The sequence below is a fragment of the Oncorhynchus masou genome, chromosome 29 (assembly GCF_036934945.1).
Source record: "Oncorhynchus masou masou isolate Uvic2021 chromosome 29, UVic_Omas_1.1, whole genome shotgun sequence".
Lineage (NCBI taxonomy): Eukaryota > Metazoa > Chordata > Actinopteri > Salmoniformes > Salmonidae > Oncorhynchus > Oncorhynchus masou.
This window is the reverse complement of record NC_088240.1, coordinates 75,508,356-75,523,518: the sequence shown is the minus strand read 5'-3', so window position 1 is coordinate 75,523,518 and position 15,163 is coordinate 75,508,356. Positions and strand designations below refer to the sequence as shown.

The following is a 15,163-nucleotide window of genomic DNA, read 5'->3' as shown; positions in this document are numbered from 1 at the left end:
CTTAATTATGACCACTCTACTGGTGAGGTCAAAACCTTTATTATGACCACTATACTGGTGAGATCAAAACCTTTATTATGATCACAATACTGGTGAGGTCAAAACCTTTATTATGACCACTCTACTGGTGAGGTCAAACCCTTTATTATGGCCACCATACTGGTGATGTCAAAACCTTTATTATGACCACCATATTGGTGAGCTCAAAACCGTGATTATGACCACCATACTGTTGAGGACCAACCATTTATTATGACCACCGTACTGGTGAGGTCAAAACCTTTATTATGACCACCATACTGGTGGGGTCAAATCCTTTATTATTGCCACTATACTGGTGAGGTCAAAACCTTTATTACGATCACTATACTGGTGAGGTCAAAACCTTTATTACGACTACAGTACTGGTGAGGACAAAACCTTTATGACCACTCTACTGGTGAGGTCAAAACCTTTATTATGACCACCATACTGGTGGGGTCAAATCCTTTATTATTGCCAATATACTGGTGAGGCCAAAACCTTTATTATGATCACTATACTGGTGAGGTCAAAACCTTTATTACGACTACAATACTGGTGAGGACAAAACCTTTATGACCACTCTACTGGTGAGGTCAAAAACTTTATTATGACCACTCTACTGGTGAGGTCAAAACCTTTATTATGACCACTATACTAGTGAGGTCAAAACCGTTATTATGACCACCATACTGGTGGGGTCAAAACCTTTATTATGACCACCATACTGGTGAGGTCAAAACCTTTATTATGACCACTATATTGGTGGGGTCAAAACCTTTATTATGACCACTCTACTGGTGAGGTCAAAACCTTTATTATGACCACCATACTGGTGAGGTCAAAACCTTTATTATGACCAATATATTGGTGGGGTCAAAACCTTTATTATGACCACTATACTGGTGAGGACAAAACCTTTATGACCACTCTACTGGTGAGGTCAAAACCTTTATTTTTACCACCATACTGGTGGGGTCAAAACCTTTATTATGATCACTATACTGGTGAGGTCAAAACATTTATTATGACCACTCTACTGGTGATGTCAAAACCTTTATTATGACCACTATACTGGTGGGGTCAAAACCTTAATTATGACCACTCTACTGGTGAGGTCAAAACCTTTATTATGACCACTATACTGGTGAGGTCAAAACCTTTATTATGACCACTCTACTGGTGAGGTCAAAACCTTTATTATGATCACTATACTGGTGAGGTCAAAACCGTTATTATGACCACCATACTGGTGGGGTCAAAACCTTTATTATGACCACCATACTGGTGAGGTCAAAACCTTTATTATGACCACTATATTGGTGGGGTCAAAACCTTTATTTTGACCACTCTACTGGTGAGGTCAAAACCTTTATTATGACCACTATACTGGTGAGATCAAAACCTTTATTATGACCACTATACTGGTGAGGTCAAAACCTTTATTATGACCACCATACTGGTGGGGTTAAAACCTTTATTATTGCCACTATACTGGTGAGGTCAAAACCTTTATTATGATCACTATACTGGTGAGGTCAAAACCTTTATTACGACTACAATACTGGTGAGGACAAAACCTTTATGACCACTCTACTATGACCACCATACTGGTGGGGTCAAATCCTTTATTATTGCCAATATACTGGTGAGGTCAAAACCTTTATTATGATCACTATACTGGTGAGGTCAAAACCTTTATTACGACTACAATACTGGTGAGGACAAAACCTTTATGACCACTCTACTGGTGAGGTCAAAACCTTTATTATGACCACTCTACTGGTGAGGTCAAAACCTTTATTATGACCACTATACTGGTGAGGTCAAAACCGTTATTATGACCACCATACTGGTGGGGTCAAAACCTTTATTATGACCACCATACTGGTGAGGTCAAAACCTTTATTATGACCACTATATTGGTGAGGTCAAAACCTTTATTATGACCACAATACTGGTGAGGACAAAACCTTTATGACCACTCTACTGGTGAGATCAAAACCTTTATTATGATCACAATACTGGTGAGGTCAAAACCTTTATTATGACCACCATACTGGTGGCTTCAAATCCTTTATTATTGCCACTATACTGGTGAGGTAAAAAACCTTTATTATGACCACTATACTGGTGAGGTAAAAAAAACTTTATTATGACCACTCTACTGGTGAGGTCAAAACCTTTATTATGATCACTATACTGGTGAGGTCAAAACATTTATTATGACCACTCTACTGGTGAGGTCAAAACCTTTATTATGATCACTATACTGGTGAGGTCAAAACCTTTATTAATGCCACCATACTGGTGATGTCAAAATCTTTATTATGACCACTATACTGGTGGGGTCAAAACCTTAATTATGACCACTCTACTGGTGAGGTCAAAACCTTTATTATGACCACTATACTGGTGAGATCAAAACCTTTATTATGATCACAATACTGGTGAGGTCAAAACCTTCATTATGACCACCATACTGGTGAGGTCAAACCCTTTATTATGGCCACCATACTGGTGATGTCAAAACCTTTATTATGACCACCATATTGGTGAGCTCAAAACCGTGATTATGACCACCATACTGTTGAGGACCAACCATTTATTATGACCACCGTACTGGTGAGGTCGAAACCTTTATTATGACCACCATACTGGTGGGGTCAAATCCTTTATTATTGCCACTATACTGGTGAGGTCAAAACCTTTATTATGATCACTATACTGGTGAGGTCAAAACCTTTATTACGACTACAGTACTGGTGAGGACAAAACCTTTATGACCACTCTACTGGTGAGGTCAAAACCTTTATTATGACCACCATACTGGTGGGGTCAAATCCTTTATTATTGCCAATATACTGGTGAGGTCAAAACCTTTATTATGATCACTATACTGGTGAGGTCAAAACCTTTATTACGACTACAATACTGGTGAGGACAAAACCTTTATGACCACTCTACTGGTGAGGTCAAAACCTTTATTATGACCACTCTACTGGTGAGGTCAAAACCTTTATTATGACCACTATACTAGTGAGGTCAAAACCGTTATTATGACCACCATACTGGTGGGGTCAAAACCTTTATTATGACCACCATACTGGTGAGGTCAAAACCTTTATTATGACCACTATATTGGTGGGGTCAAAACCTTTATTATGACCACTATACTGGTGAGGACAAAACTTTTATGACCACTCTACTGGTGAGGTCAAAACCTTTATTTTTACCACCATACTGGTGGGGTCAAAACCTTTATTACGATCACTATACTGGTGAGGTCAAAACATTTATTATGACCACTCTACTGGTGATGTCAAAACCTTTATTATGACCACTATACTGGTGGGGTCAAAACCTTAATTATGACCACTCTACTGGTGAGGTCAAAACCTTTATTATGACCACTATACTGGTGAGATCAAAACCTTTATTATGATCACAATACTGGTGAGGTCAAAACCTTTATTATGACCACTCTACTGGTGAGGTCAAAACCTTTATTATGATCACTATACTGGTGAGGTCAAAACCGTTATTATGACCACTATACTGGTGAGATCAAAACCTTTATTATGACCACCATACTGGTGAGGTCAAAACCTTTATTATGACCACCATACTGGTGGGGTTAAAACCTCTATTATTGCCACTATACTGGTGATGTCAAAACCTTTATTATGACCACTCTACTGGTGAGGTCAAAACCTTTATTATGACCACCATACTGGTGAGGTAAAAAACCTTTATTATGACCACTATACTGGTGAGGTCAAAACCTTTATTATGGCCACCATATTGGTGAGGTAAAAACCTTGATTATGACCACCATACTGGTGAGTACCAACCATTTATTATGACCACTATACTGGTGAGGTCAAAACCTTTATTATGACCACCATACTGGTGAGGTCAAACCCTTTATTATGGCCACCATACTGGTGATGTCAAAACCTTTATTATGACCACCATACTGGTGGGGTTAAAACCTTTATTATTGCCACTATACTGGTGAGGTCAAAACCTTTATTATGATCACTATACTGGTGAGGTCAAAACCTTTATTACGACTACAATACTGGTGAGGACAAAACCTTTATGACCACTCTACTATGACCACCATACTGGTGGGGTCAAATCCTTTATTATTGCCAATATACTGGTGAGGTCAAAACCTTTATTATGATCACTATACTGGTGAGGTCAAAACCTTTATTACGACTACAATACTGGTGAGGACAAAACCTTTATGACCACTCTACTGGTGAGGTCAAAACCTTTATTATGACCACTCTACTGGTGAGGTCAAAACCTTTATTATGACCACTATACTGGTGAGGTCAAAACCGTTATTATGACTACCATACTGGTGGGGTCAAAACCTTTATTATGACCACCATACTGGTGAGGTCAAAACCTTTATTATGACCACTATATTGGTGAGGTCAAAACCTTTATTATGACCACAATACTGGTGAGGACAAAACCTTTATGACCACTCTACTGGTGAGATCAAAACCTTTATTATGATCACAATACTGGTGAGGTCAAAACCTTTATTATGACCACCATACTGGTGGCTTCAAATCCTTTATTATTGCCACTATACTGGTGAGGTAAAAAACCTTTATTATGACCACTATACTGGTGAGGTAAAAAAAACTTTATTATGACCACTCTACTGGTGAGGTCAAAACCTTTATTATGATCACTATACTGGTGAGGTCAAAACATTTATTATGACCACTCTACTGGTGAGGTCAAAACCTTTATTATGATCACTATACTGGTGAGGTCAAAACCTTTATTAATGCCACCATACTGGTGATGTCAAAATCTTTATTATGACCACTATACTGGTGGGGTCAAAACCTTAATTATGACCACTCTACTGGTGGGGTCAAAACCTTAATTATGACCACTCTACTGGTGAGGTCAAAACCTTTATTATGACCACTATACTGGTGAGGTCAAAACCTTTATTATGATCACTATACTGGTGAGGTCAAAACCTTTATTAATGCCACCATACTGGTGATGTCAAAACATTTATTATGACCACTCTACTGGTGATGTCAAAACCTTTATTATGACCACTATACTGGTGGGGTCAAAACCTTAATTATGACCACTCTACTGGTGAGGTCAAAACCTTTATTATGACCACTATACTGGTGAGATCAAAACCTTTATTATGATCACAATACTGGTGAGGTCAAAACCTTTATTATGACCACTCTACTGGTGAGGTCAAAACCTTTATTATGATCACTATACTGGTGAGGTCAAAACCGTTATTATGACCACTATACTGGTGAGATCAAAACCTTTATTATGACCACCATACTGGTGAGGTCAAAACCTTTATTATGACCACCATACTGGTGGGGTTAAAACCTCTATTATTGCCACTATACTGGTGAGGTCAAAACCTTTATTATGACCACTCTACTGGTGAGGTCAAAACCTTTATTATGACCACCATACTGGTGAGGTAAAAACCTTTATTATGACCACTATACTGGTGAGGTCAAAACCTTTATTATGGCCACCATATTGGTGAGGTAAAAACCTTGATTATGACCACCATACTGGTGAGTACCAACCATTTATTATGACCACTATACTGGTGAGGTCAAAACCTTTATTATGACCACCATACTGGTGAGGTCAAACCCTTTATTATGGCCACCATACTGGTGATGTCAAAACCTTTATTATGACCACCATACTGGTGGGGTTAAAACCTTTATTATTGCCACTATACTGGTGAGGTCAAAACCTTTATTATGATCACTATACTGGTGAGGTCAAAACCTTTATTACGACTACAATACTGGTGAGGACAAAACCTTTATGACCACTCTACTATGACCACCATACTGGTGGGGTCAAATCCTTTATTATTGCCAATATACTGGTGAGGTCAAAACCTTTATTATGATCACTATACTGGTGAGGTCAAAACCTTTATTACGACTACAATACTGGTGAGGACAAAACCTTTATGACCACTCTACTGGTGAGGTCAAAACCTTTATTATGACCACTCTACTGGTGAGGTCAAAACCTTTATTATGACCACTATACTGGTGAGGTCAAAACCGTTATTATGACCACCATACTGGTGGGGTCAAAACCTTTATTATGACCACCATACTGGTGAGGTCAAAACCTTTATTATGACCACTATATTGGTGGGGTCAAAACCTTTATTATGACCACAATACTGGTGAGGACAAAACCTTTATGACCACTCTACTGGTTATGTCAAAACCTTTATTTTTACCACCATACTGGTGGGGTCAAAACCTTTATTATGATCACTATACTGGTGAGGTCAAAACCTTTATTAATGCCACCATACTGGTGATGTCAAAACCTTTATTATGACCACTATACTGGTGGGGTCAAAACCTTAATTATGATCACTATACTGGTGAGGTCAAAACCTTTATTAATGCCACCATACTGGTGATGTCAAAACCTTTATTATGACCACCATACTGGTGAGGTAAAAAACCTTTATTATGACCACAATACTGGTGAGGTCAAAACATTTATTATGACCACTCTACTGGTGAGGTCAAAACCTTTATTATGATCACTATACTGGTGAGGTCAAAACCTTTATTAATGCCACCATACTGGTGATGTCAAAACCTTTATTATGACCACTATACTGGTGGGGTCAAAACCTTAATTATGACCACTCTACTGGTGAGGTCAAAACCTTTATTATGACCACTATACTGGTTAGATCAAAACCTTTATTATGATCACAATACTGGTGAGGTCAAAACCTTTATTATGACCACCATACTGGTGAGGTCAAACCCTTTATTATGGCCACCATACTGGTGATGTCAAAACCTTTATTATGACCACCATATTGGTGAGCTCAAAACCGTGATTATGACCACCATACTGTTGAGGACCAACCATTTATTATGACCACCGTACTGGTGAGGTCAAAACCTTTATTATGACCACCATACTGGTGGGGTCAAATCCTTTATTATTGCCACTATACTGGTGAGGTCAAAACCTTTATTATGATCACTATACTGGTGAGGTCAAAACCTTTATTATGACCACTATACTAGTGAGGTCAAAACCGTTATTATGACCACCATACTGGTGGGGTCAAAACCTTTATTATGACCACCATACTGGTGAGGTCAAAACCTTTATTATGACCACTCTACTGGTGAGGTCAAAACCTTTATTATGACCACTATACTAGTGAGGTCAAAACCGTTATTATGACCACCATACTGGTGGGGTCAAAACCTTTATTATGACCACCATACTGGTGAGGTCAAAACCGTTATTATGACCACTATATTGGTGGGGTCAAAACCTTTATTATGACCACTATACTGGTGAGGACAAAACCTTTATGACCACTCTACTGGTGAGGTCAAAACCTTTATTTTTACCACCATACTGGTGGGGTCAAAACCTTTATTATGATCACTATACTGGTGAGGTCAAAACATTTATTATGACCACTCTACTGGTGAGGTCAATACCTTTATTATGACCACTATACTGGTGAGATCAAAACCTTTATTATGACTACTATACTGGTGAGGTAAAAAACCTTTATTATGACCACTATACTGGTGAGGTCAAAACCTTTATTATGACCACTATACTGGTGAGATCAAAACCTTTATTATGACCACTATACTGGTGAGATCAAAACCTTTACTATGACCACTATACTGGTGAGATCAAAACCTTTATTATGACCACTATACTGGTGAGATCAAAACCTTTGTTATGACCACTGTACTGGTGAGGTAAAAAACCTTTATTATGACCACTATACTGGTGAGGTCAAAACCTTTATTATGATCACTATACTGGTGAGATCAAAACCTTTATTATATCCACTATACTGGTGAGGTCAAAACCTTTATTATGACCACTATACTGGTGAGATCAAAACCTTTATTATGACCACTATACTGGTGAGGTCAAAACCTTTATTATGACCACTATACTGGTGAGGTCAAAACCTTTATTACCACCATACTGGTGAGGTAAAAAACCTTTATTATGACCACTATACTGGTGAGATCAAACCTTTATTATGACCACTATACTGGTGAGGTAAAAAACCTTTATTATGACCACTATACAGGTGACGTCAAAACCTTTATTATGACCACTATACTGGCGAGGTCAAGACCTTTATTATGACCACTATACTGGTGAGATCAAAACCTTTATTATGATCACTATACTGGTGTGTTAAAAAACCTTTATTATGACCACTATACTGGTGAGGTCAAAACCTTTATTATGACCACTATACTGGTGAGATCAAAACCTTTATTATGACCACTATACTGGTGAGGTCAAAACCTTTATTATGACCACTATACTGGTGAGGTCAAAACCTTTATTACCACCATACTGGTGAGGTAAAAAACCTTTATTATGACCACTATACTGGTGAGATCAAACCTTTATTATGACCACTATACTGGTGAGGTAAAAAACCTTTATTATGACCACTATACAGGTGACGTCAAAACCTTTATTATGACCACTATACTGGTGAGGTCAAGACCTTTATTATGACCACTATACTGGTGAGATCAAAACCTTTATTATGATCACTATACTGGTGAGTTAAAAAACCTTTATTATGACCACTATACTGGTGAGGTCAAAACCTTTATTATGACCACTCTACTGGTGAGGTAAAAAACCTTTATTATGACCACCATACTCGTGAGATCAAAACCTTTATTATTGCCACTATACTGGTGATGTCAAAACCTTTATTATGACCACTATACTGGTGGGTTCAAAACCTTTATTATGACCACTCTACTGGTGAGGTCAAAACCTTTATTATGACCACTATACTGGTGAGATCAAAACCTTTATTATGATCACTATACTGGTGAGGTCAAAACCTTTATTATGACCACCATACTGGTGGGGTCAAAACCTTTATTATGACCACTATACTGGTGAGATCAAAACCTTTATTATGACCACCATACTGGTGAGGTCAAAACCTTTATTATGACCACTCCACTGGTGAGGTCAAAACCTTTGTTATGACCACTATACTGGTGAGGTCAAAACCTTTATTATGACCACCATACTGGTGGGGTCAAAACCTTTATTATGACCACTATACTGGTGAGGTCAAAACCTTTATTATGACCACTATACTGGTGAGGTCAATACCTTTATTATGACCACTATACTGGTGAGATCAAAACCTTTATTATGACCACTATACTGGTGAGGTAAAAAACCTTTATTATGACCACTATACTGGTGAGGTCAAAACCTTTATTATGACCACTATACTGGTGAGATCAAAACCTTTATTATGACCACTATACTGGTAAGGTCAAAACCTTTATGACCACCATACTGGTGAGGTCAAAACCTTTATCATGACCACTATACTGGTAAGGTCAAAACCTTTATGACCACCATACTGGTGAGGTCAAAACCTTTATTATGACCACCATACTGGTGGGGTCAAAACCTTTATTACGGCCACTATACTGGTGAGGTCAAAACCTTTATTATGATTAATATGATTGGTCATCACCATATACACTGAGTGTACATTAGGAATGCTCTTTCCATGACACAGATTGACCAGGTGAATCCGCTTCAGTCAGCGTAGATGAAGGGGAGGAGACAAATAATGATTTTTAAACCATGAGACAATTGAGACATGGATTGTGTATGTGTCCTGTTCAGAGGTGAATGGGCAAGACAAAAGACTTAAGTGCTTTTGAACGGGGTATGATGGTAGGAGCCAGGCGAACCAGTATGAGTTTGTCAAGAACTGCAACGCTGCTGGTTTTTCATGTTCAACAGTTTCCCATGTGTATCTAAAATGATCCACCACCCAAAGGACGTCCAGTCAACTTTACACAACTGTGGGTGAGCATTGAGTCAACATGGCCAGAATCCCTGTGGAAAGCTTTCGACACCTTGTGGAGTCTAAGCCCCGACAAATAGAGGCGGTTCTGAAGGCAAAAGGGGGTGCAACTTAGTATTAGAAAAGTATTCTTAATGTTTTGTTCACTCAGTGTATATCCTAAGGTCATTTTAGTAAATCATATCAGTCTCCTACACATAGTAATGCCAGAGTTGACATGCATCCCTCTGTCCCCTCACTATCCCCTTCCTCTCTGTGCAGGAGAGCCCCTATGTGATGCGTAAGGGGAACTACCAGGAGTACCAGAGGAATGACCAGTATGAGGGCTTCTGTGTGGACATGTTGAGAGAGCTGGCAGACATCTTGAAGTGCTCCTTCAGGATTAAACTGGTGGATGATGGGCTGTATGGAGCACCTGAACCCAACGGGTCCTGGACCGGCATGGTGGGAGAGCTCATCAACAGGGTGAGCAGACAGACAGTCAGTCAGTCAGTCAGTCACGACTAGCAATTCAGTTCCATTCAAAATCTTATTTTCCCTAAACCTAACCGGTACCCGAAAACCTAACCCTATTTCCTAACCCTAAACCTACAGAAATTCTGACACTAATTCTAATTCTAACCTTAACCCTAAACCCCCTAGAAATAACATTTGACCATGTGGGGACTAACAAAATGTCCCCAGTTGGTCAAACTGTTTTGTCTTACCATTCTTGGATAGTTAAGCACACACACACACACTAATAAGAGACTATGTGTGCTTAATTAGATCACAGCATACTTCAATTACCACAGTGTGGTCCCCATATGTCTCTTGCCATGGTGCTGCCCTGCTCCCCACTCTCTCTGCCCTCTCTGCTCTCCTCACTGATTAAACCAGACTAATCCCATGTTCATCAATTAGGCTTTAATTTGACTGTCTGACAGGAGGTTCCATAAATGGAACAGCCAGGGAACAGTTCTGCTGCAGTGGATCTCTGGTTCTATTGTCTCTCTGAAGACATTTTTTTTCTCCCTCCATGGGGTGGAGGGAACGCCATTGGCTCATAGGTGCATCTCCAATCCAGGGGACTCGAAGTGTTGGTTTGTTGTCATCTATTTCTGACCCTCTCTCTCTCTCTCTCTCTTTCTCTCTTTCTTTCTTTCTTTCTTTCTTTCTTTCTTTCTTTCTTTCTTTCTTTCTTTCTTTCTTTCTTTCTTTCTTTCTTTCTTTCTTTCTTTCTTTCTTTCTGTCTTTCTGTCTTTCTTTCTTTCTCCCCCCCCCCTACAGAAAGCAGACTTGGCAGTAGCAGGCTTTACCATCACCTCTGAGAGGGAGAAAGTCATAGACTTCTCCAAGCCCTTCATGACGCTAGGAATCAGCATCTTGTACAGAGTCCACCTGGTAAGGCAGACACACCAGAGCAGTTGGGTGTATTGGATTTCCCCCACTGCTGTTTGTGCTATCCTGTTTATTTTATGGGCCATGACAATGCATTTCTTTGAGGCTATCGAGGATATCTGATTCTGAAAGTTAGAATGGATAGGTCTTATAGAGTTCATGGTTGTACATCGCACACGTTTACCGTTCAACTCTCGGAGGCTTACATTTGTTGCATTATGAACAGTTTAAAATTGCAGAGATGATGTGCTGTACAGTTGCAGGGAAGAACACTGTTCCTCTGTGATTGAAAGAGGAACTACATGACAGCTATGTAATGTAATGTAATAGGGCCACTCCACCCTGTCCTATCTCTCTCTCTCTTGTCACTGTTTTAGGGGAGGAAGCCGGGGTATTTCTCCTTCCTGGACCCCTTCTCTCCGGCTGTTTGGCTCTTCATGCTGCTTGCCTACCTGGCTGTCAGCTGTGTGCTCTTCCTGGCTGCAAGGTAAGTGCATGAAAGAGCACCACAGTAACCCAGGGCAACAGGAACAGGAAACTAGTGAGGAACTCTGGGATTGTTTATGCATTTTGGTTGACACAATTGAGTAATAATGAGTTATTGTAGCTTATATACACACCGAATGAAAATGCCTTGGTTGAGATAGACATATGTTGTGTACAGAAGTCATTATGCTCCTTTCTCTCCTCTACACTCTTAGAAAAAAGGTGCTATCTAGAACCTAAAAGGGTTCTTCGGCTGTCGTTGTAGAAGTACCCTTTGAAGAACCATTTTTGGTTCCAGGTAGAACCCGTTTGGGTTTCATGTAGAAGAGGGTTCTACCTGAAACCCAAAAGGGTTCTACCTGAAACCAAAAAGGGTTCTCCTATGGGGACAGCCAAATAGCCCTTATAGAACCCTTTCTTCTAAGAGTGTTCTCCTCCTCTCCTACTTCCAGGTTAAGTCCCTATGAGTGGTACAACCCCCACCCATGTCTGCAGGGGCACAAGGACATGCTGGAAAACCAGTACACCCTAGGGAACAGCCTGTGGTTCCCTGTAGGAGGCTTCATGCAGCAGGGCTCTGAGATCATGCCCCGTGCCCTGTCCACACGCTGCGTCTCAGGGGTCTGGTAAGTCTGTGTGTGTGTAGATGGGTGGGTAAGTATGTATCAGTCTGTATGTCTCAGTCCGAGTAAATGTCTCTCTGTCGCCCTCTCCTCTCTCATTTCTCTCCCTGTCTGGGATTCTGTCAAACTCTATTTTCTCTGACTTTCTCTCTCTGTCTCTCTCTTATTCTTTCTCTCTGTATTTCTCTCTCTCTCTCTCTCTCTCTCTCTCTCTCTCTCTCTCTCTCTCTGTCTCTCTCTCTGATGGTGTCACTTCTCCCATTCTTTCCCCTTAAGTCCTACCTCTCTTTCCCTCTCTCTATCTCCCCTCTCCTTCTCTTACTCTTTCTAACTCTGTCTCTCTCTTCTCCCAGGTGGATGTTTACTCTGATCATCATCTCCTCCTACACGGCCAACCTGGCAGCCTTCCTGACCGTCCAGAGGATGGAGGTGCCCATCGAGTCTCCTGACGACCTGGCCGACCAGACCAACATCGAGTATGGCACTATCCATGGGGGGAGCACCATGACTTTCTTCATGGTACTGCTTGACGCTGGCCATGGGTGGCGTATGTAGAGCTTTGAATGGAGAATGCCTGGTAGGGAGGTGTGTGTGTGTGTGCTGTTCTAGTATTTGCCGACATGTCTCAGATCGCTCCTATTTGTATGTGTGTGTATGGTGAGGTGGGTATGTGGTTGAGCACAGTGTGTGTGTGTGAGAGTGTAGTTGTTTCCCTATTTGCTGGCATGTCTCTGAGCTCCTGTTGTGTTCTTTATGGCTGTTAGTGTTAAGTGGCTGAGTGTCAGTGTTTGCTTATATAAGAGCTGCTGGCATCTGTGTTGGCATCTGTGTTTGTCAGTGCATTTGGACTGTGTGCTTGATTGTGCATGTGTGTTTGTGAGTAAATGTTTAGGTGTGTGTGTGTGTGGGGTTAGAGTGTGAGTGTTTGTTTGTGTATCTTTATTGTGTGTATGTTCATTGTGCTTACCCAGACCTCCCTTGATGCTGTATCATCCCTCTCTCCACCTCTTAACTGTACACACTACCGAAGAGTCCTTCACATCCAACCCACATCTCACCTGTTTTGTTGCATATACAATACTGTATCTAACAGGTTGCTGTTACCTTGACTCTGTGTCTATGCTGTTCCTTAGCATGACATATTGTACGTACACTACCCCCTGGCGTTTGATTCAGCTGCATGTGGATAAAGAATAATGCATCTGTTTAATTATGAGTAAATATGAGGAAATGTGTATATATATATATATAAACAGTATATATCTTTTCCTACCCTTCTGTCTCTATCCCTTCTCCCCCCTCCCTTCCCCTCCTTTCCCTTTCCTACCTCCCCATCTCTTTCCTCCACCCCCAACCTTCCTCCATTTCCTCCTTTCTCCCTCCCTACTTCCTTTCTCCCTCCAGAACTCGCGCTACCAGACCTACCAGCGCATGTGGAACTACATGCACTCCAAGCAGCCCAGTGTGTTTGTGAAGAGCACGGAGGAGGGCATTGCCCGCGTGGTCAACTCTAAATATGCCTTCCTCCTGGAGAGCACCATGAATGAGTACTACCGCAAACTCAACTGTAACCTCACCCAGATAGGTGGTCTGCTGGACACCAAGGGCTACGGCATCGGCATGCCACTGGGTGAGAGAGGGATGGAGGTATGGGGGAGAGAGGGATGGAGGTATGGGGAGAGAAAATGATGGGGGAGGGAGGTATGGGGGAAAGAGGATTGGAGGGAGGGAGGTATGTGGTCAGAGGGATGGAAGGTGGTATGGGGGAGAGGGATTGGAGGGAGGGAGGTAGGTATGTGGTCAGAGGGATGGAAGGTGGTATGGGGGAGAAAGGAGAGATGGGAAAGAGAGAAGAGATTGTGTGAAAATGGTGGTGAAATAGAGGGAGGATGGGAGACAGGGGAGTGGTACAACCCACAACATCTGGATGAGAAGGGGAGGAGACCACAATCTTTTTAATTCCTCTTCATCTTTAATCCCCTCATACCTTTTTCCTTTCGTCCTCCCAGGCTCTCCGTTCAGAGAGGAGATCACTATGGCCATCCTGCACCTGCAGGAGAACAACAGGCTGGAGATCCTGAAGAGGAGGTGGTGGGAGGGAGGACAGTGCCCTAAAGAGGAGGACCACAGAGCCAAGGGTCAGTACACTACTCTGTTTCCAGTGTCTTTGCAGCTTTGTATCTCAACTAATGTCTGTGAGTGGTCTGAATGTGCTGTAAGATGGGAGATTACCAGGGTCTGTGGTATTGTGTGTGTAACTGTTCTTGTGTCATATCAGGGGCATAGTGGTGGTACTGTATGTGTGTGTAACTGTTCTTGTGTCATATCAGGGGCATAGTGGTGGTACTGTATGTGTGTGTAACTGTTCTTGTGTTAAATCAGGGGCATAGTGGTGGTACTGTATTGTGTGTGTAACTGTTCTTGTGTCATATCAGGGGCATAGTGGTGGTACTGTATGTGTGTGTTCATTAACCATCATGTCTCTCCTCCACAGGTCTGGGCATGGAGAACATTGGGGGTATCTTCGTGGTGTTGATCTGTGGCCTCATCATCGCTGTGTTCGTGGCCATCATGGAGTTTGTGTGGTCGACGCGCTGCTCTTCAGAGACAGACGAGGTACGCCCTCACTCCTGCCCTCGCCGACACCACAGACCCACCCCAGTAGGTCCCCATGGCAACACACCAACCCTGACTCCCCATCCTCTGTCGTGCAGTG

The 15,163-nt window shown here is 41.4% G+C and overlaps 1 protein-coding gene across 4 annotated transcripts in view; it reads left to right on the top strand.

The window, feature by feature from the left end:
- The window catches only part of LOC135520559 (glutamate receptor ionotropic, kainate 5-like), a 172,906-nt gene that overhangs the window by 154,136 nt on the left and 3,607 nt on the right, over positions 1-15,163 (top strand). For 3 of the 4 annotated variants that reach the window (XM_064946204.1, XM_064946202.1, XM_064946201.1), the window contains 8 exons: positions 10,220-10,423; positions 11,228-11,341; positions 11,716-11,825; positions 12,277-12,450; positions 12,801-12,966; positions 13,852-14,077; positions 14,457-14,585; positions 14,942-15,108. In XM_064946204.1, the coding sequence (XP_064802276.1) occupies positions 10,220-10,423; positions 11,228-11,341; positions 11,716-11,825; positions 12,277-12,450; positions 12,801-12,966; positions 13,852-14,077; positions 14,457-14,585; positions 14,942-15,108 (1,290 nt within the window). The remainder of the gene's footprint in view (positions 1-10,219; positions 10,424-11,227; positions 11,342-11,715; positions 11,826-12,276; positions 12,451-12,800; positions 12,967-13,851; positions 14,078-14,456; positions 14,586-14,941; positions 15,109-15,163) is intronic. The other variant, XM_064946205.1, reaches the window with a different exon arrangement.